The sequence below is a fragment of the Numida meleagris genome, chromosome 3, assembly GCF_002078875.1.
Source record: "Numida meleagris isolate 19003 breed g44 Domestic line chromosome 3, NumMel1.0, whole genome shotgun sequence".
Lineage (NCBI taxonomy): Eukaryota > Metazoa > Chordata > Aves > Galliformes > Numididae > Numida > Numida meleagris.
The window spans coordinates 110,257,327-110,279,541 of record NC_034411.1 but is presented as its reverse complement, the minus strand read 5'-3'; the positions used below and the strand labels follow the sequence as shown (position 1 = coordinate 110,279,541).

At 39.2% G+C, this 22,215-nt stretch overlaps 1 protein-coding gene across 7 annotated transcripts in view; it reads left to right on the top strand.

Annotated features, from left to right (window-relative positions):
• The window catches only part of SUPT3H (SPT3 homolog, SAGA and STAGA complex component), a 272,370-nt gene that overhangs the window by 194,146 nt on the left and 56,009 nt on the right, over positions 1-22,215 (top strand). For all 7 annotated transcript variants that reach the window (XM_021389659.1, XM_021389662.1, XM_021389655.1 and 4 more), the window contains 4 exons: positions 16,894-16,969; positions 19,549-19,661; positions 20,216-20,323; positions 20,857-21,045. In XM_021389659.1, the coding sequence (XP_021245334.1) occupies positions 16,894-16,969; positions 19,549-19,661; positions 20,216-20,323; positions 20,857-21,045 (486 nt within the window). The remainder of the gene's footprint in view (positions 1-16,893; positions 16,970-19,548; positions 19,662-20,215; positions 20,324-20,856; positions 21,046-22,215) is intronic.

Below are 22,215 nucleotides of genomic sequence, written 5' to 3'. Positions count from 1 at the left end.
GTCACTATCTGTGTGTCATCAACAACTTGAATACGTTCCAGTCTGAAACCTCACAAATCACTGGATTTCATTATATATTACCTAGTTGTGAAGTGGCAAGTTTTGTCATTTTTAGTTCCCTGTTGCCAAGCCACCAAGATCCAAGCTGGTTAGACCTACAAGAAACTTGGCTCCTTCCCACCTACATTCACACTGGAGTTTAGGTATCATTAGGGATTCTAAATGATATAATCTTTTGCCTAAAATGAAGGTCCAAAAGACAGCTTTTATTCCTATTTAAGGAAGAGGTATATTAGAAATACTAGCATTTGTGGTTTCAAAGTTCATTCTGATAGGACCATGCTTGTAACCTGGTATTTAGACTATTGCTAAGATAGGACCCTGTGGCAGATTTTTAGAGCAGATATCATTTTAGTACTGAAAGAACAGATGATGAATACAAAGTATGCCTATTAATGAGATTTTAGTTTTAACAGATTTCCATGTAAATTAAGAGGCAAGGAATTAAAGAGAGCATAGGACATTTCTTAACCAGCGTGGTGACCTCCCATTGTATTGCATTGTCTTGAATCAATTCTTCCTCATTAAACTCAAAAATGATTAGCTGTTGAATCTTATAAGCCAAATAAAAGCAGTAATTCATAGCATGTTGAGTAAATACTGAATCAAATCTCTGGAAAGCAGGCCTGCCATTCAGAAGGACTTTGTTGACAGTCTGAAGAAATGGGCTGACAGGAACCTCATGGAGTTCAACAAAGACAAATACAGGATGCAGTAACCCCATGCAAGCATACAGCTTTTGGGGTAGCCACATACTGGGCTGTGCTAGCTGGAGGTTAGCCAGCAGGTCAGGGGAAATAATGCTTCCCTATTCTTTGGCACTTGTGAGACTGCATCTGGAGCCTGTGTCCAGTTTTGTGCTCCCAAGAACAAGAAGGACTTTGACAAACTGAAGCCAGTCTGGCAGGGGATCACCAGCAGATTTGGGGGCAAGAGGACCTGGTGTATGACAACAAGCTGACAGAAAAGGGCTTGTTCAGCCTGAAAACAAAAAAAAGCTGACAGAGGATTTTATTGCTGGTGACAAGACAAGACGTAAAGGGCAGGAACACATAATCATTTCGGTTGGAAAAGACCCTTAAGACCATCAAATCCAACCATCAACCGAGTACTACCGAGTTCACCACTAGACCGTGTTCCTAAGTGCCATATCTGCACGTCTCTTAAACACCTCCAGGGATGGGGACTCCACCACTTCCCTGGGCAGCCCATTCCATGAAGAAATTATTCTTAATATCCAGCTAAACCACCCTTGGTGCATCTTGAGACCTTTCCCTTGGGGCCTATCACCACAGCCTCCTTCCTTCAACTTCTAGCCAGGTTGTAGAGAATTGTAGAGAGACATGAGGTCTCTCCTCAGCCTTCTCTTCTCCAGATTGAATAACCCCCGTCCCTCAGCTGCTCCTAATACATCTTGATTTCTAGAATTTGGACAGATACATAATAGGAAAAAAGAATCGGGTCAAAAATGGAATCTGGCTGATTGGAGAAATTGAGGAACTTGAAGACTTGGAGAATATCTCCAACTAGATTTTCCAAACTCAAATGGTCCTGTGTCACTTGAACTGATTGGACCTGTTTAGAGCAAAGAGCTGAAGCATGTATCACTGGAATCCCAAGTGTTTTTTTCCAGTGTAAATTTTTCTACAGTTCTATGATTCTGTTCTAAATTTTCCCATTTAGGAAATTAAAATGGCAGGTGGAGTAGAAATATAAAAGAGCTCTGATAAAACGCATAAATGATAAACCATATCAAATTTGTAAAAACTATTTAAAAATCTAAGTAGCATGGAATAGGACATTCCAGCTTCTGCACTATATGCAGTCTGTAACTGCTGATATTTCCTGGAATAGACTTTTATGTATACAAGGAACAGGGTTTTCTGTCTTTCATTTTGTCTCAGTCTTGTGGTTTATTTTATCTAGAATGTTGCTTGCTGTACTCTTCCGTAAGAATATGATCTGGCTGCTGTGCAAAATTGCAGTCAGTGATAGCTTCACACATGTGTAGCGGCGACAGAATCAGAAGCAGTGAGATTTAAGCATAAGTGTCTGTTGGAATGGTAATGTAATTAAGCCCTACATGTTGTAAAGTGAGATGCGTACTCACCCAATCCACTAAAAACAGACCCACAGCATTCCTAACAGGGGAAATCGCCGAATCGTAGAATCATTCAGGTTGGAAAAGACCTCTGAGATCGTCTAGTCCAACCATCTCATAATCTGGTGCAGTTTGTTAACTCTGTGGAAGAGATCACAATGCCGTTTGTGTGAGTCGCTTGCACCTTTTGCCCCTGAAACGTTAAATTTTATCTCCTTTCTTTTCTTTCATTTTGCTCTACTGTCTTTGATTGAAAGTGGAGGTACCTGCACAGTCAGACGCTTCACAAAGTGAATCGGAAGAGGTTGTTTTAATTTGGGTGCTCGCAAAAACAGTAGCAGTTCTGTTTTTCAGATAGCCCCTTGACATAAAGCCCTCATGGAGTTGAACACCCAGAGCTTAATCTTTGCTAATGTTATTCAGATCAGCATTTGACCCTTTGAATGGGCTGACTGACCCTTTGCATTTAGCTGACTTTAAAATAGCAACTATCAGACTGTGTTAGCAAAGTACATCCAAAACCAGATTTATGTTTTCAGGGAAGACAAGACCACAATATTATCACTGGAAAATATACCGATTTTGCATGGAGAGTAAATTTTGGAAATTGATTTGTGTAACTTCAGGAAGATCTTCATCAAGAGGGGAGCCACAAGTTTGTTTTTGACTAAAAAAATTGCTCTTACTTGACCTTGTGGATTTATGGCTTCAGACGCAGCTCTTCCCTCCTCTGTGTGCAGGTAGTGGCAGGCTGCTAGAATTTCTTTGTCATCTGTATCACATCTACCATGCTTGAGACTGAGGTTGATTTACTTTCGGTGTTCCAAAAGAAATGGCATTAAAAGCCACAAGAAAACGGCATAAATTAATAATATCAAGACCACCTTAAGGTGTATATGTTTTATTCTCAAGAAGTTTTTAGCTTGAGCACTTGTTTCCAGACTGTTCTTTGAGCGGCATGCATAAGGGCCAAAGGTAGCACTGTTAAGTGCTGTTGAGACTTTGCCTCTGGAACTTAGGAAGCAATCATTACATTTGGTTTTCCACTTGATCAAATGAAGGAAGGATGGGGATCCTTCTTCAGGGGCCTGGATTTTATTTCCCAGGGCTGACAGCCATTTCCACGGCTTTGTCAGACCTACTAGGAGCTTTTCCTACCATGGTCAGATGGTATTATTTAACATCAGTTCATCCACTTGTGTGGGATTCAGATCCTATATCATGCAGTGACTCTGACAAGAAGATGCTTTTACTAGGAGCGTTATTCAAAGCACTGTTGATTTTCTCAGGCTGCAGACATCTGTGAAAAAACCTTGTAGAACATAGAGCATCTGGTGTCGAGTCCTCGCTCCTTGCAAAGACCATATCACACAGCTTAGAAATGGAACACGTACTCTACATCCGCTTGGAAATATTTTCTTTTTCTGTTTACTGTAGATGTATTAGCTGTCAGCTCGTATCATCAGCTAATAATTTTATATCTGAAAATCTGAACTCAAGCAAATCTTCAGCTACTAATCACACCCTTCTTAAATTGGGAGTTAACTCTTGCTGTACTAATGCTAGTTCTAGTATTTGAAGAAGTATATTAGTGAGATGATTGGAAACCTTGTTACCCTATATTGTATTTTAAAGAAAGAGACTAAAATGATGATGAGATGCCAGCATCTCTGATGAATACTGGATATGATTCGAAAAGTGTCAGGAAAACTCAGGAAATCTAAAGAAACCAAGCAACCACCAGTCAGGAGAAAATTTTCTCCCACAGTATATATGATGGCATGAGAATCCACAGCAGCTTCTAAGAGCTCAGTCAAGTAATCCATACTAAATTGTGGTAGCATTACTCTACTACAACCTTTATGATGAATAGACTTCAACCTTCAAAGCTCTACTTCCAAATCTCACTACTGAAGTTGTTGTTCTTTACATCCCAGTTACATTAAGTATAATATTTTGAAACAAAGACTTTTTTCTGTTATTCTGTGTCTAAGGGCTTTTTGATTTATTTCTTCATTCATTCATTTATTCATTTTTTCCTGTAGATATTTGGTTCACCATGCCACTCTCCTCGAGAGAAAAGCCCTATTTTACTCAGTCTGAACCTATAATAAAATCTACGTAAGAGAAAACCTTTGATATGTGAATGGATTTTGACATTTCCAAAATTCAGTTCTTTTCATTTTGAGGTTCAATTGACGTGCCAGTAAGTGCCTACTAATAAGAACATCAGTGTGAACAGTGGCGTACATTCAAACTCTTTCTAACTGATTTTGAAGAGGAATTTGAGCCCTGTTCCTCTTTTCAGGATGGTATCCCAGTAGTAGGATCCTGGGGTGTCTCTTGCTAAGCTCTAGATTTCCAACCTTTCTACGTATTAAAATCATTTGGGTAATTGCAGAATAAAAAAGGTAGATTTATATATTTTAAATTGATCTCTATTTTTCTCCTTTTGTAAATAGCTGAGAAGGAGGCACGTAGAGCCGGCCTGTGATAGTGCTTTTGGGATGTATGAGTTTGATTGCAACCCATTTTAACAATGTGTGCAGGGAGCAGTCTCTTGTTATATTTATGTCTCAGCAGGCTGGCTGGATGAATGAATACTATGTGCAGAGGCGTTATTAATGCAGCGCAACCATTTGCATAGCGGGCACTGCAAATTAGGAAGATTGAAGGTCAAATTCCCCAAAGTAGCCCTTTTTGTTTACGTTTTATGGCCTGAACACGCTATATCACTTTTAATTACTGATGTGAAATAAACAGTGGTTCCTGTCTTCTGATGGGACTCAGAGGAGCTGTGCTGATTTGCGAGAACTGAAGATCTTTGCAGTTGAGTTAATGATTCATAATTAAATTTACAAATCAGATTAAGTTTGAATGAATTCCTTTCAGGTGACTTTCAAATAACACATATCTGAAACATACAGTCACAATAAAGATTAATGTCGGGTTTAATTATTATGGTATCGTTATGTAAGCCATTTAGAATTAGAATTTTCTAATCATTCATCTCTTTCCAAATGAGAGAAAAAATAAACTAGACTAAATGTTTTCTTAAAAGAAACATTTTAAAATACTCTTAGTCATTCTGACTGCTGTACACCCAGCTTCACCATCAGTTCTAATTCCAGCACACGGGTAACTTTGATTTTTGTGGAGATCTGCAGCTAGTAGAAATTTAGTTACACCTCTAAAGGAACGTCCATTGGGCACGTATTTAGCCAGTGCATGTAAATACTCCTGGAGCTGCAGCTAGCACCCAGCATCCCTCTATCTGACATGTTATTGGGGTTTGGTAAAAATGCAGATCTGGGATGCTCCATTCATGCAGCTCAATGTATGAGTTTGAGCTAAATTATTACGTGTCATGGAGAATTTCAGCAGTCACTGACATACGGCATTCGGATACTTTCTGAGGGACCTAAGTGTCTCTTCTCAATGAATTATGTCCCGTTGTAAACTAAAGGAGCTTTAAAACAATTGCACATATAAAATATTGTACGGTAGCGGGGTACGGCAGGATTTAGCTGAAATAGCATTAACATTAGCTCATTATATCAATATTTGTAAGATTCTGATTCTCAAGGGCTGCTTCTCTGGAAAGCTGCATAGATTCATTATCAGCTTAAACCAGTGGTACAAGAACTGCCTTTATCTCAGAAATATAAATAGAGACTTGTCAGGAGAATACGAAGACTTTCCCACTTGACAAGCGAATGGAATGTGCAACAAAGGCTGCAGATGTCTGAAATTTGAGCTGAACACATTACTTCTGTAGAGTATCCTATACGAAAAAGCTTTTAAATGTTTCACAAAAAATGTTTCTTCTAATGTGTTGTCTTAAATTCTATATTAGTTAAGCAAATATTTAAATATTATATTAGCTTTTCTGCATACTTGACATGAATATAATTCTTCCTTCCTGCCAAGTATGTCAAAACCCAAATTCACTTTCATTTGCCAGGTTAAATGTTTATTTTGTTTTCCCACATAATGTACGCTTTAAAGTGTCACCAGCATACCAAATCTGATTGCTTTTTAATAGGAACGTGGTGGGAGTTTTTTGTTTTCCTTAGGAAACGGGATAAACGGTCAGTAAAGCTTATGGTAATGAATCCACACACAGTAGATGCTCTTTGCTCCCATGCCCTAATCACAAGATTAAAAACGAAAATCCTCTCGTAACTATTGTCATTCCTGTGCAATCGGGATGAGTCCATGGTAGCGGACTGGACAAGCAGCGTTACAGACAAGGATGTGTAGGACCTATTTCTTCTGTTAAAGAGAATGGACTCATGAAGGCTCCACAAAACAAGATTTTAGCTGCCCTGTTTTGCACCAAAATGGCTGAGATTGTTTAAAATACGATTCATTGGAAGACTGCTTGTAAGAAATTGTGGGTTTCCTGGTACGGAACTTCTGCAGGTCAGATACTAAAAACTGATGGTATATATTTACAAAGCTTTTCAAAAGTCAGTAAGTTACACTTTGAACTTCAGCCTTGAAAGAGTCTCAAAATATTCCTCCAAACTTCACCAACCCAAGGAAATCTGGCAAATGTTGCTAATGAATCAAAGTTTTCAAAATTCATTATCAGCAAAAGCTTGATCAAAATATTGCAGTTCAACTTCTTGTGCAAACGAAACTGTATGGAATTGGTTTAAGTGTTACTGTGAAAGTTTTATTCAATTTAAAAGCATATGTTTTGAGATGGGTTTTTCTTTTTGGAGGAGGAGAAGGGAATAGGGATGTTCATTTTAAGAGAACTCCTGGAGTGACTTTGGATGATGGTGATTGTTTTGAATTAATGACAGCATATGTTTCTTTGGTTTTATGTAAACGCTTAATAATTTTGTGGTACATTTATCGTTAGGTCTGGAGTAAGTGCCTAACTAAATAGATTGTTCTAAATTAGCTGATGGTTCAAATTAACTTGCTTCCAAATGCTAAATCATCTTATCAAATCCTGGAACTTTAACGTCTTCCTTTTTGTTTCTTACATTAGAAAGAGTAAAGAGGAAGTTAAGGAAAAAAGAGAAACTTGTGCAAAATAAAACAGTACTTTTGGGAAAATAATCAGTCTATGATCCTAATTCTCATTTGTATAATGGAGATAATGCTCACAAGAAGATTATGAACTATTGTCATATTTTAAAAAATTGAGAAAGAATAGTGAATAGCAGCATAGAGTACTGTAAGTAATTAATTAAACAGCAAGTGTCATGCAGTCGTTAGCATTTGACTAAAGAAGCATTCACACTGGGCCAGATTCTGTTCCCAATGTCACGAAGGGCATCTGAATAAATAATAACATTAATAAAATACCCTCGTGCTTTTGTGCCAAGTCTTTCAATTCAGCCAGTGATTTTTAGGGTCTGCTTGCCCCCACTTTGTGTTAAGGAAGCACGAACACCTTTCTGAATACCACTACCTATTGTTCTCTGTTTGCCATCTCACAGAACCCTGGTTCTTTCTGCTACCTCGTGGAGCTGTGCATACTGCCAAGTCTTGTGCCAAAGGGCACACAGCCACATACATGTAGGACAGTCTACTTTCATTTTATCAGTTAATTTTAGTTCTTTACTCATAGAGAGTCATGAATACACTTCTTTATATGCCATAATAGTTTCCACATTTGAATTTTTCATGGAAAATGGATGAGCTAAATCTTTCTACTAGTTTTTGTAATTAATAAAATAGATGCATTAGTGAATTAGTGGCCTCTTCTTCAAAAGCAGACCGGTGTCTTGCCCTAGATGCGTCCTGTAGTTCATTATCTCATGACTTCTATTAGGAAAGCATCTGCATGGATGAAGAGTGAAATTCCAAACTGACAGCCAGACATCTATTTCTTGTTGTCTTCTGCATTCCCACAGGTGCTCCCAGTGTTGTATGAAGTGAGCCCTAGCTCAAGAGTCTAAAAGAAAGAACTCAGCCTGCTTCTGGACAGCCAAGTCCTCTCCAGATCCTCACGTGCCGATTTTCATTCCAAAATGCATTTTGAGTTGATTTGCTGGAAAGCAGCTCCTTATGAAAGTGGAAGGTGTTGGCTTTAGGAAGTGCTACTGCATAATTAACATATTGAGTCTATCTGGGATTTCTAATCTATTTCTGAGCACGTAGAGGCAAAGCTATTTTAGAATCTGTGTTCCATGTGAAAGTCCTCTTTTCTGCTTTCCTTTCATGGGAGGAACCATCTATACCAGATGCAACTTAGCTAGGAAAGGTGTTCACATATTGAGGTCCTGCAGCTACTGAAGCTGTAGGAAGCTTTGCTGTGGAGACTGCAGAACCAGGATATCACTTATAAATTGTAAGACCAACGTCAGACTTCTGAAGTGGATTACTGCAGTGCACATGAAATTACTTATGCATTTACCAAGAATATTGTGTCTTGAATTTCTTGATTTTATGCGCTTGTATTCTGCCATTGTTTTGTACGTTGAGGTAATGCTGAACATAATTTCTCAAGAAACAATGTTTCAGAACCAGTTTCTTGTGCAGGATGAGGATTTCCCCAAGGATGGCCAGTACTGCACCAATTGGCTGTTCCACTTGACTACCCTTTTTTTACCAACAGTAAGGGACAAGACAGAATTATAATGTTTCCAAAATAGTTAAGAGGACTAAAGTGAATATTTATTGTTCATATCTCCTGAAATTTAGTCTTTTAGTCGTTAAATGATTTATGTTTCTCCTGGTCAAAATTTTCCTTAGTTGTCTTATGCTCCTCCTTTTAATGTGGAGCTCCAGAGGGTTATTTGGGAGGGCATTTTTCAGGCCTGATACTCCAGGAGTTACAGAGATGTGCCTTGCAGGATAACGAATTTTATCACAGGCAGCGCTTATGAGGATGTACCTTGAGTTTTCTTTCCTTTCTTTTCAATGTAAGGGCTTAGGTATTCTTGAGGACTTCCTTCCTCATTTCTCATTTAGCGTAGCACAGTTCTCACATCTATTTTCAGAAGCATGTGTTGATAGTGGCTATGAACAGGACAAACTTTTAAGAATTTTTAAAATAATTTTTAAAATTGAGAGTATTCTCTTACCTTTATTGAACAGTTAAAGCCAGTGAACAAGAGGACCTGCCTCTGACTTTTCCTGAGCTAACCTGCTGTCCAGCTTGATTAGCATGACTAGATGTATGAGTTAATAGATCATGGAGGTAAAGCAAGTAGTTCTGAACATGCTGTAGGAGAACATACAGTTTCACTGAAGCTAATTATGTGCAGTGGTGATCTCTTGTGGCATTCCATTCAGACCAGTAGGATCAGGACAGGATCCTCCTCGGCTCCTCTACACCCAGCACGGTGCAAGACGTGCTGGATGGAGACCACTCCGAGCCAGTCTCCATCCAAGTCCATAAACAACCTTTAAGCAAAAAAACTCTCCAGGAATTATGGGCAATGAGACAAAGCAAAAAACCAGCATAGCATGGGAGGGATTTGAATAGTGTGGAAGGAGCATGGTTCCGGGGAACCAGGTTGTCAGGCAGCTCTTAAGTTGTTCAGGGCTATATTACTTATTCTGGATGCAAGTGTCTATACCTAAACTGGATCCAAAACCAACTCTGCTGATAATGGTGAGGAAACATTATCAAGACGAGAGGTACTTGAGGACTTTTTCAGATGATGCATAATATAATAACTGCAAGACATTTGCATAGAATCCAATTTAAATATTAACTAAATACACATTTTAAAGAAAAATTTTATGTCTCCTCTTCTGTTTATCCATCTATCCATATCTCTGGCCATAAAGTTAAAAGAAATACTTCAGTTTTTTTTTCCTGGCTTACAGTCGTTTCCTTTTACTTGCAAGTGAGCATCCACAAATGTCTTATTTTTAAACAGATTCTGTCACTGATTTTGACGGTAAATTTGGGACAAAATGTAAATCTCCTACAGAAGGGAGTGCCTTGCTGTTTGTATCTCGTGGGCAATGTGGTGATGCTTAGTTTGATGACTGAAAGCCTTTCTTGTAAGATGCTGAGCTTACCCTCATCCGTGAATGAATACAGAATTAGGAGAAGTGTTTGGAAGAATGTGTTCCAGAAGACATAAAAGTATCCTAATATTAACCTGGTATGTAAAGGTTTTGATGTACAGCCAGATGGAAACCACAGAAAGTTGTTACAGTGTCCCCGATCAGAAAAGTGAGGGAAGTTCAGTCTTTTTCATATGTTCATAAATCCCACATCACTTTTCAAGTGTGGTAACATCGTTTATCCCAAAATATTTTACAGTTTTTGGAAAGCACTGGTAGAAGATAGCTGTAAATTTAATGCATAGTTTTACAGAATTCATGATGATGCTTATAGTAACAGAAAAAGATATTTTCCTGCAGAAATCAAAGGTATCCCTTGAACTGGAAATGTTCGTTTACAGGTTCCACCTCCACATCTCCGACTCGTAGTAATAAATTTAGACAAGGAATTTGGATATGATATGGAGCTGATTCAAATAAATACAGTATGTGGAGATTTTGCATATGTTCAAAGGTAAAGTTTTAGAGCAACGGTGAGTTCCTATAAGGAGGTCACTGTTATTTATTCCTTAAGCAATGAGATCATGACTACTGGGAATTAATCCATTAATTTTGTTATTGTCTACGAGCTTCCATTTGCTTTCATTCTTTAAAATTCCCTTGAAATTTTTACATAATCTTAAATTGTCTTGCCAACTCCCTTCCTGCTACTTATCTGCTCTGTTAGCTTTCATTTTTAAAAACTTAGAGGAAGATGGAGAGAATTAACACACACCCAGAGTACAAAGCCGCCTTTGTTATACGGTTTCAAGAGCAGAGCAGGAACCAAATTTACTGAGTCATTCTTTGGACTTAGCTTTGGTGTTGCTCTGCTGGCAAGAATATCCTTCAGTTACAGCGTTCATCCGGCGTTTCGGAGCATGTCTGTAACGGAGACCTAAGCCAGTGTCTGCAGTGTCTCCATCACTGATGTCCACAGTTAATGAACTATGGAGAAATTCACAGGTGTGATTCATCTGACCTACTGCTAATGTCTGTTTCAGGAAGAAGCTGGAGTTTGAAAGTACCTTATTATCTTTTTGACTAAAAGAACTTTGGGTGACTAATGAATATGATGTAGATGTCTACCTTCATCAAATGTACTCTGTCTTTTGTCCCTTGTCAACGGCTTACGGGCGTTCGGCCCAGTTCCGTGATGAAGGAGACAGGGGATCCACGGGTCCACACCCCGTGAAAAGGGAAAAGGGGAAAAAGGGTAAGGAGATGGCCCTGAGAGCAAAGAACAGCGGCAACAATCTGAGGAGAAACAAACTAATTTACTAAATAAGATATTGGAATGCAAAACAACACACTATAATACAATATAATTACAATTTAAGCTGATAAATCCAGTACAGAGAGAGAGAATGTCCCAAAATCAAGGTAGGCCTTACTCTACTACTGACAATAAGACGGCTGGAGAGCGAGGTGCTGCCAAGATGAGAGACGGCAGAAAAAGGGATGAGGTCTCGTGATCTGCAAGTTTTTATACTGTGAGCTTTTATCTTTTCCCTCCTGCTGGAAAAATGGTAACAGAGGAGCAAAGTACCGTGGGGACTGTAGTAGTCTTTCTCTTCTGAGAACTAGGTACATCCACTATATGATGTTATGATGTGGAATACCAATAACCGAAGATCACAAAACCATGACATCCCTAAACAGAAAATATCCAATTTTCTATCATGATTTTTTTTCTTTTAATCTGAAAAAAGACCTGATGTTTTCTTTTAATAATGAAGATTTGAGGAAGTTTGTGCTAATGTGAGCTTTCATAAACAGTGTTACATCAAGGGCCTTGTTTGTTATGCAGACTTGTTCAGACTAATGGTTACTGCAGAATGTATGGTATGTTCTATAAGAGATGGGTAACAATGATAAAAACCTCCCATATGCCTGTGCTTTATAGCCAAATCAAGTATAGTGTTACAAAAGCGATTGATCTTTCCCCAGGTGATGTTTTTATTTTCTGTATAAAACTCTGAGTAAGCTTAATCTTCGAAAATGCTCGCTCATAAAGAACTTTTTTTTCTTTGTTAAATTCAGCTGATTCTTGGGAGAGTAAGTACATTTTTCCTTTATGTAACAGAAGTCTTCAGATAGTCATAATTCTCAGCGAATTACAAGATCCAGAGAATGTGTTTTCAGCATATCATAGAATCACTAAGGTTGGAAAAGACCTCTAAGATCATCTAGTCCAACCGTCCACCTACCACCAATGACATGAACCAATGTGTTTTCAGAGTAATCATCATAAATCAATCAGTCTAATCTTTAGAAGATGCTAGACTCCAGATGAAATGCTGGCAGAACTGAAGCCAGTAGCAAAACTATCTGACTGGTTGCAAGCTTTTCAGTGTTGAGCTCTTCAGAAGTTACTTTATTTCTCCAATTATAGTTGCCACCAGAGAGCTGTTTTTTCTCTGGGGTAGTCACCTAACTCCTTTTTCATTAGGTGCACAGTGAGGAGGTATTTAGTATGGAAATCGGGAAATCATGCTACGGTATGAATACGCAGGCAGTTTGGGAGCCAACCTCCTCCTAATTAACATTGACACCAAACACAGGGGTGTCCAACCATGCTGCACACCATTTTCAAAAGTTCTAGCTCAGCACATTTCCTTCAAACACTAAATAGTTGGTAAGCAAGTTAACATTTGGCTTCTTGCCTTTCCCCCAGCACAAAGACCTTGATATGTCAAGTGTGACAGCTCTGAAATGGAATCAAAATAAGATTATTTTTCATCCTGGATGGTAGCTGGCAACATTCAATTCTTTACTTTTTCTTTCCTGTCTCTCTTTAGTCTTCCTTTTTAATTCTTCATGCTGAACGAAAGATAGAATGCAACACATTTTTGGAAGACTAAGCATAGGAGTACTGTGCCAGGTCCTATCTGCTGCATCCTTTGGCATGTTCCAAGGAAAGCATGTGAAGTATTTTAACTCTGCTGTGCACCACATAACTCAGCTCCTTAACTGCTTAGAGTGACTAGTACTACTATAAAGGGAGTGAAAACTACACGTATATATATTTAATACATTTTAATAAACTGGTGGGACGGTATCATTCATGTCATTTCTTTAACCACGTTTCAAGTTGAGATTGCTTTAAGGCAGCATGGCAATAGGATTTCACTGCTTCCTCATGTAGGGATGACTCTCAGCAGACTTACTTTCATACTGATAAAAGAGGACTTCAGTTCTGTTGGAGTGCCTGCTCTTTCCCAGAAGAGAATCTGGAAAATTTCATATTTATTAAAATTTAAGCTTTTCGTATTTAATGTGTCTAAAATGGTAGTTGAAAGAATAAAGTCTGTGGGAAAAGAGCAAATGGGTTTTCTGTAGATTTAAAAGGAAGCATGGCATACTGGGATTGCTCAGTCTGGAGAAGAGGAGGCTCAGGGGAGACCTTATCACTCTCTATAACTACCTGAAGGGAGGTTGTGGTGAGCTGGGGGTCGGCCTCTTCTCTCTTATAACTAGTGACAGGACGAGGGGGAATGGCCTCAAGTTGTGCCAGGGGAGATTTAGGCTGGACATTAGGAAATACTGCTTTTCTGAAAGAGTGGTCAGGCTCTGGAACGGGCTGCCCAGGGAGGTGGTTGAGTCACCGTCCCTGGAGGTGTTCAAGAAACATTTAGATATAGCGTTGAGAGACATGGTTTAGTGGGGTTATGTTGGTGGTAGGTGGATGGTTGGACTGGATGATGGTGTAGGTCTTTTCTAACCTAGCTAATTCTATTATTCTATGATTCTGTACAGTTTATAGCATTTTCTCAACTTTCACATGTCTTGCCCCCTGTATTGGCAAAAGCACAAAATGCACTTTCTGCCAATCTGTCAACGATCGTAAATTGCTGGCACACTGATTCACAGAGCTTCAGTCCAGTCACGTCTTGAAAATTTGATTCCTGGACCAACAGAAACTTTGGTGACTTTCTGCATCTGAGAGAGGGTGACCCTATGTGTCAGTACCAGTGGGTCCCACCTGGCTGAGCAGCAGCGCTGGGCAGTGATGATCAGCATCAGGTTGCATATCAGTCAGCAATATGCCCTCATCATAGCTGAAACAAAGCTCTCAGTGAGCAACTGTGGCAGAAATGTGCCTGGCAGGCTGAAGAAGGTAATCATGCCTTTCTACTCGATGTTGCTGAGGCCAAATCTGGAATGCTACAGCCAGTTTTTAGATCCTTCAGTTTCAAAGCAATCTTGAGAAACTGGAGCTGAAAGCAACCGAGAGTGCTTAGGGGGCCTAAGGTGATGAGGTAGCAGCCTACAGCTGCTGACCAACAGTTGCAAAGATGATAGGACCAAGATTGTAGTAGTCTTGGGTAAATGTATAAAGAATCTGTGAGTCCAGAGCCACAGATGGTTGCTTGGCAAGTTCAAGCACAACATTAGAGAACTTTTTTGATATGTAGTGTTGGAGCAGGTTACCAGACTGACAGAACTGGCAAGGAGTCTGGCACACAGGTCTTATAGGAAGCGACTGAGGGAGCTGGGATTGCTTAGTCTGAAGAAGAGGAGGCTCAGAGAAGACCTCATCACTCTTTATAACTCCCTGAAAGGAAAGTGGGGTGAGGTGGGAGACAGCCTCTTCTCCCGTGTAGCAGGGATAGGACAAGAGGGAATGGTGCCATGGGAGGTTCAGATTGGACGTTAGGAAAAACTTACTTTCCAAAAGAGTGATCAGGCATTGGAACAGGCTACCCAGGGAGGTGGTTGAGTCACCATCCCTGGAAGTATTTGAGAAAAATTTACAAGTTGTACTGAGGTACATGGTTTAGTGGGGAAATACTAGTGGTGGGTGGACAGTTGGACAGGATGATACGGAGGTCTTCTCCAACCTTGGTGATTCTACGATTCTAAGGCTTTCCTAGAGTAAGCCATGGCTGACATGATCTAATGTAGGCAAGAGTCCTCTTTTAGACTGGACTATAGAACAGAAGGTCTGCAACCATCAGTTCTATGAGCCTGCACACTAATGTGTGAAATTCTAAGAAAATTATGTCACATGTGGAGAAGTTTAGTCCATTTGATTACCGACCAATGGTTAAATTATTTATTTCATCATTATCTGAGAGTACCCAACTAGTAATTAGTGACTGGCAAAGACAAAAATGATTGTAGGATGTAATCCATATTGCATTAAAAAGTTGCACTTTAAATTATTTGAATGTAATCTCTTAATATGTGAAATATTTAAGTTAAAATTAGATGCCTTTCAAAGATGGAGATCATCGTTTCTATGATTCTGTGATTCTATGCAGTAAAGTTACGCAAGAAATTCTAGAACTGAATTTTAGTATATTATGTGAGAAGCGTCCTGTACTACACAGAAGATCAGATTAGATGATCCTGGTGGTTCTTTCTGTCTTGAAAAATATGACTGAATTAATTCAGAGGCAAAGCAGATCTCTGTTCTGATCATGCTAGATGAGGATTGAAGTTATTGTGACGTTTATTCTTACAGGATACAAAATAAATTTAGGCTTAATGTCTTGCTGGAATAGATTGGCTGAAAATTTTTACTTATCTGAAAGAGCAGCTCCACAAAATGTAGTCAAGATGCCAGAAGAATGTAAAGAGTATTGAGAAGTACTTAAAGAGAACATTTTCCATCCGATTGACAAAAATACAGCAGAAATGATTGACTGAGTAGAGATGAAAAGAAAGAAGGAAAGAGGTTGTGTTCCTGAAGGGCTGGTGGTTCAATTCACTACTAGATTGAACGTGATGTCTGTCAGTGAGGTCTTCTAATTGATGGATTGTACTGTCAAAGAAGAGTGATCTAACAGGTAGAGAATAGAGGAAGAAGCTGTGTATTTGAAGTACTGATTTTTTTCTGATACAAGAAAGTTTTAAGGCTAAATGTTGCATTGCCTGTCTTCAAATACTCTCATCAACAGCCCTTTAATTTTCTGCTAAACCAGATTAATGGACTCTGCAAATTTGAGTTCATCAGACACAGAGGAGCTCAGGGACTCGGAGCAAAATTTGTGTGTGTGCTTTTTGTTTGATTTTTTGCTTGTAATGCCAACATAGCTGTACTTCACCTTCTGCATTCATGGGGTCTTGAGCTGTATGGACTAACTGCAGTGCCATCAGCCACTCCTGACACCACTCTGTATTCTGAACTGTAGTTCTGCTCTTACCAGGTTTAATGGTTTCTTTTATGTTTGGAAGATAGTTATGTTCCTTTCCTTGATGTGTAAGGCAAATACTGTACTTTCCTTGTTTAAGAGACTTGATTCAACTGTCTTTTTCTGAGGAGGATAATTGTTCTCTTTAATCTAACTACCACCTCCTGCCCCCAGTATCTGAACAGTTTGATCTCCTCTAGTCACCAGATCCTTCCCTTGTGAAAATCAACTCTGCATCTCTTGAAGTAAACAGAACTCAGGCGTGTGCTTAGTCTTTAATCCAACAGTGAACATTTTAAGCCACTTTTCTTAAACTCTGATTCACTTTTTTCTCCAATAGCAGAATCTTAAAGTGAGAGTGGGCACGCTCTTCTGGGAATCTTAACTCCTGGGGCCAGTGAGCAATCAGTGGTTGTACTTCTGCATCTGAAATTGGTCAATGCACGTTTAATTTGGGGAGGGGTTACTTTAAGGTTGTGGCAGGGGCACTGTGCTGCTATAATTTCTGTTGTGGAATGCAGTTCTTGCTGGATTAAGGTTCATCATGTGCTTCTACTCTTTTGTCAGAGAGCAGAAAGACAAACACGAATGATGGACTCAGTCCAGTACGCAGAATTTTGTGAAAGTCGGCAGTTGAGTTTTTGTAAGTATTCTAACGGCTGTATTGTAAAGAGATGTCCAATTATTATTTCATGTCATAGAGAAAACAGCAGAGCCTCATGCTCCTTGAAAGCACTTTTGTTTTGTCCACAATAATAAAGCTATAAAAATAATTTTAAAAAATATTTTGTCCTCGTAATTCCCGGGAACAGTTAATTTTGCATAGTTTCAGGCTATCCAGCAGAGTATTTTTCTGTGAAGATTTTCCAGACTCAGCTACTGGGCTGGTGGGGACTGCTGCAAAGACAGAACTTGTAAAGAGTTAATGGGCTGAAACAGCCATGCTTGCCTGAGGTCTGTCGTGGTGCTGGTATGGGCAGCACATTAATAACGCATCACGGTTGCAGGTCCCGAGGAATGCATCTAAAATCAGAGAAGAGCAGCAAGTTTTGCTTTTATTTCTCTGTCTGCAGTGACACAAAGAACTTACTAAAGAGTCTTTTTCTATTTTAAGCTGTAAGCTCCTGCTGTGGAATTTATTCAACGTTGGCCAAATTCATCAGTATACGCCATTCCAACACTAATAACATGATGACAGAATTAGGGCTTTACTAGCACTGAAAACCAACTTACTAGAAGTACTTGTGGGCCGCAACTATAATGAGCTGTAAATTAATGGGCTTGATCATGTAGCAAAACATCATTACAGAGGCACTTAAGTGATGACTAAGGTTTTAGGTCAAATGTCAGAAAAAGCAAGGTTAGGGAGCCCTTAAAAATCATGACAAAACAGCACATGATCCGACACCATGCGTTGAACACAATGATGTCTTTAAATGAGAGACCTTATCTTGTTCTTCCTAGCAGGGCACTTAAATCCGAAGAACGAGTGAGTCATTTATGACAAATGAATGACACACTGGAAATACTGTTCTGTGTCAGCAAATGTCGGAAAACACGTTTTGTAAGCATTTATTTTCCTGGGGCAGTATGTTTTGCGAGCTCGGTTGTAATTTGGCATCACACATCTGTGAGCCATTAGATGAGTGATACTTCAGATCAAGGTGACTTCCCCAAAGAAGAGGCTTGTGATAAACTCATTTTTATAACCCCCAAATAGTCACCTGGAGACAGAGGAAATGCAAATCTTAATTTGCAAAAACAAATCAAATGTTGCTGACTGTGGGACTGTGATTTATAAAAAAAAGCCTCAATGGTATTTTAATAGTGTTTTTAAATGACCATATCTATACACTTATTTTTCACTGATGTTTAATGCCATTAAAGAGTAAGAGAATTACAGTCCCTAGAAAGCAGTAGAAAAAGAGACTTACAACAAATTCAGTTGCATAATATGAACTCAACTGGATAGCACATGTTAATGGCCAAAAAAGTAACAGAAACTTTTGCTAATTTTCTTTTTATTTTAATAAAAGTTGAATTTATTAATAAAAATTTATGGTTTCAAGTAGTGAACCGTTTTTACTGTAATATAAATGCTTGAAAACTGGGTCACAGGAGAATGAATCGAGGACTTGAAGAAGTCTGCTCTAACAGTATATATTCCTGCTTACAGCACCACATTGTTCTATGTTGCTTTAAAGGCAGGCAGAAGAAGAGGTCCACCAAAGGATCAAGCGCTGTAGGATCTCATTCCCTCCTAAAAAATAATCTTTATTGACATCTGTTTTTCTGTTTAATACCTGACTTCTCTTAGCTTTTTACTCCTCAGTGAGGACCCTTTTTGAAAGAGCTGTTTCACGTGAATACAAGGTATTCACTTTATTGTGATGGTCCTGTGCTCGTGAGCAGCTCTCTTAAGACCTCTGTATGACTAGTTTCTGTCCGTGATCAGCTTGCCTGCCACTGACTGAAGTAAGATCATCCTTTTTTTGGTTCTTCTGTGAATTTCAATGATGCTTTTCCAGTTCCATTTGGGTATCTCTTTTACTCTCTCAGCAAGACTCTCATGTTGCTTTGCTCCATATTTTTTCTCTGTACTTTCTCCTGAGTGATCTCATCCATTAGCAGTGTGATGCTCTTGTCTGAATGTTGATCGTTTGCAGATCTACATTGTGTCCTTACATCCAGTGCACAATTTAAAAAATACTCCTCCACAAATCATGTTGGCTGGCTTGTCAGCACCTAATCTCTGCTCATACAGCACAGGACTTCTGCCTTCTTCTTCTGTCCTTCATTTGTCTTCACTTTGTTAACTCAATTATATCCTTTCGATCTGGGCCCCAAACCTCAGGTTTGGGTTGGTTTCTTCTAACGCCTTTTTCTGTCATTTGTCAAAGATGCAATGCAGTCCTATTGCTTCTTTTACCATCGTACATTCCAAATCAGATTTATTCTATCTGCTCTCCTGAGGTAGATCCTTCCTTCTTCTGAAACCTCCTGAATGCTTTTCTCCTTTCTCCTGCTTATGGGTTTCCAAAATGTTGTGTGTGAAACAGTTATGTTTCCCCCCTACTTCCATCTTTAATTCCTTCCATGGCCAATCAAGTCACATTGACACTCTGTGTTGCATTCGTAGTATTTCCTGTGACTGGAAAAATGCGTTATTTTGGCCTACCTGCCTCTAACTTTTCCTTTTTCCCACATGATTTAATCTGACAGCGAAGAAAGCATCCAAGTTCCGTGACTGGCTGGATTGTAGCAGCATGGAGATAAAGCCAAATGCAGTTGCAATGGAGATTTTGGCGTATTTAGCATATGAGACTGTGGCACAGGTAAGGGAGCAGACTGAGCAATAGCTAACGGGTATGAATTGGTGACTTTGGGATACACTAACTTGGCCAAGCAGGTTGATTGGATCCCTACCTGTCCTTCAGTTTGCTCTATGGCAGATGTGTGCTGTACCATCGTCACCCATCTGATAATACACAATTAGCAATGTTTTCTAACAGTTACAGAGGGGAGCGGAGTCCAGCACAAGCTTTATTCAAATCCAGACTGAAACCACACACTTTGCTATGTGACCTTTGGCAACATGCGGAGGCTCATTCAAGTTGATTGCACAATTGGATTAAAAAGCAGGATTTCCTGGAAAACAAAACGTTACCTTAGTGCCAAGCCGAGCCCTCTTGGGTAGATAAATCACTCCATATATTTACAGAAGTGGAAAAGAAAGGTTCCTTAGGCTAAAAAATCTCAGTAATTTTGTTTTCTACTGAGAAACACTAAGAATAATTTGCCTCAGCCCACTCCTCCTATCTCTTCTTCATTACAATTGGGTTCATGATGCGTAAACCAACCTATTTATTGGCTGTTTTTGACTCTGCAGTTGGTGGACTTGGCCCTTTTGGTTAAACAAGACATGACTCCTAAGGCTGGTGACCCATTCAGTCATGCCATATCTGCCACCTTCATACAATATCACAACTCTACTGAGGTAAATGTTGCCTTCTCATGTATTTGTATAATGATTATTGCAGGGCAATGTGAATAAATGTATTTTATTATCGTATTACATATAGTATTACGTGTATTTGGTAGTTGCCTTTTACGTAGGTATTATTGAAACCGAGTATTGACATGGGCTTCTGTTATGGAGTTCATTAGCAGAGTTAGGAATGTAAGAAGAAAGACATTAAACTGCAGCTCCAAATGTTAAATTCTTAGCAGCATCTTTATATTTAAACGTCACTTCTCTTTTCTTTGGTGGAAATTTCCACTCTATTGAAGGCTCTCTCTGCTGCATATTGGGAGATTAACGTTTGTGATCATATTTGTCAGCAGAAACAAGTACAGTAGGTTCTGTAAGGCATGCATTGCTGTGAAAAAGGTGTGACAGTAATCACAAGAACAGTGCTGCATTACGTAGCTCTACTGTATTATGTATATTTACTAATAGCAGATCTAAGAAGGTCATAACCATTTTGTGATTTGATTCTGTAACTGCTGTTGGACGTCTTGTCTTCATAGCCACATCTCTTAGGGCAGGCTGCAGGTGTGAAGACTGGCCTTGAGTCTCCTGAAAACACACCACCCCCTACACCCACCCCACCAGCACCTGCAGGGCAGCAGCATCTTGGGAAAACACCATCGGGAGCGCTGGGCAATGGAGGGATTGGGCAGGACTCTTCCAAATCCAAACAGAGGAAAAGAAAAAAGGTACAGAAGCATGAAAAAAAAAGACCAAAAATAAATAAATCTTGAGGCTACCACATGTATCATTTATAATTATTAATATAACATTAATTCACACTCATGTTTCTACCAGCGTTAGAGTAGGGGCAAAAACACAGTTTAATATTGTTTCCATCAGAACCAGGGTAAGGCTTCTGAGTAATGCCAACAGCTGCTGCTTCCAAGAGGAGCTGCTCCTCTACAGCTGCAGCAGCATCCAAAGTAACCCCTCCCCTTCTCTGGCACTAGCAGCAAGAGTAGGTTTAGAGAGTCGAAGTATAAGCAAAGTAGGCAAAGAGTTTGTTGTGATTGCCTTGCTCTCAGCAGCCTTAGGCAACTGCCTTCTTTGCCTATAACAACTTTGCCTGACCTCCTTTATTTCTATGCCAATTGGTTGCATTCAAGCTAAATATTTGTTTACTTTGCATAAAATACGGACGTCTCATGTTCAGTCTATGAAATGTAAATATTACAATTCCTGTCTTCTGTTGTAGATCCTGGGTATTCGGTGTGAGAGGGGTCTATGTACCTTAAAACCACAAGGGAAATAGATTTGATTAAATAAGCTGGATCGGAAGAACTCTGTTATTCCCTTAAGGCCTTTTTTTTGGGGGGGTGGGGGATAAGGGGCAGGGAAAGTGATGGCAGTATTCATTTTGCTGCAAAACAATACAGTGACATGATTTTTTCATGTGTGTTATTATTTTATACAATCAATACTCGCTTCCACAGAATTTTACCAGTAACTTTTATAATCACGGTTAGAAAAAGGTTTATTTTCACCCTCTAGTTTCATCAGGGCTGTAGACACTCCCAATAGATCCAACTTTTAGTGAATCGTGGAACCTTTCTGAAGACTTTTAGATTGCTCTTTCCTCTTCCTTTTTAGTATTGCACTTGAACATCCATCTTTTGTGTCTGTGGCCAGTTACCATTATTACTCCCAGGAACAAGAATTTAGCTGGAGGTTGAATTTTTCATCCATTGTATTTCACCAGTTTTGTGAGTTTGTGTTCAATTAATTCCTAGTGTTTGACTTAATGCCTTTTAAAATCATTACGTTCTAAAAAGTGCACAGTTTTAATGAAATGTTCCCATGAGTCACCCAACTTGATTAGGTGCGTGCTAGATACAACTGAGGCATTGCGACAAACG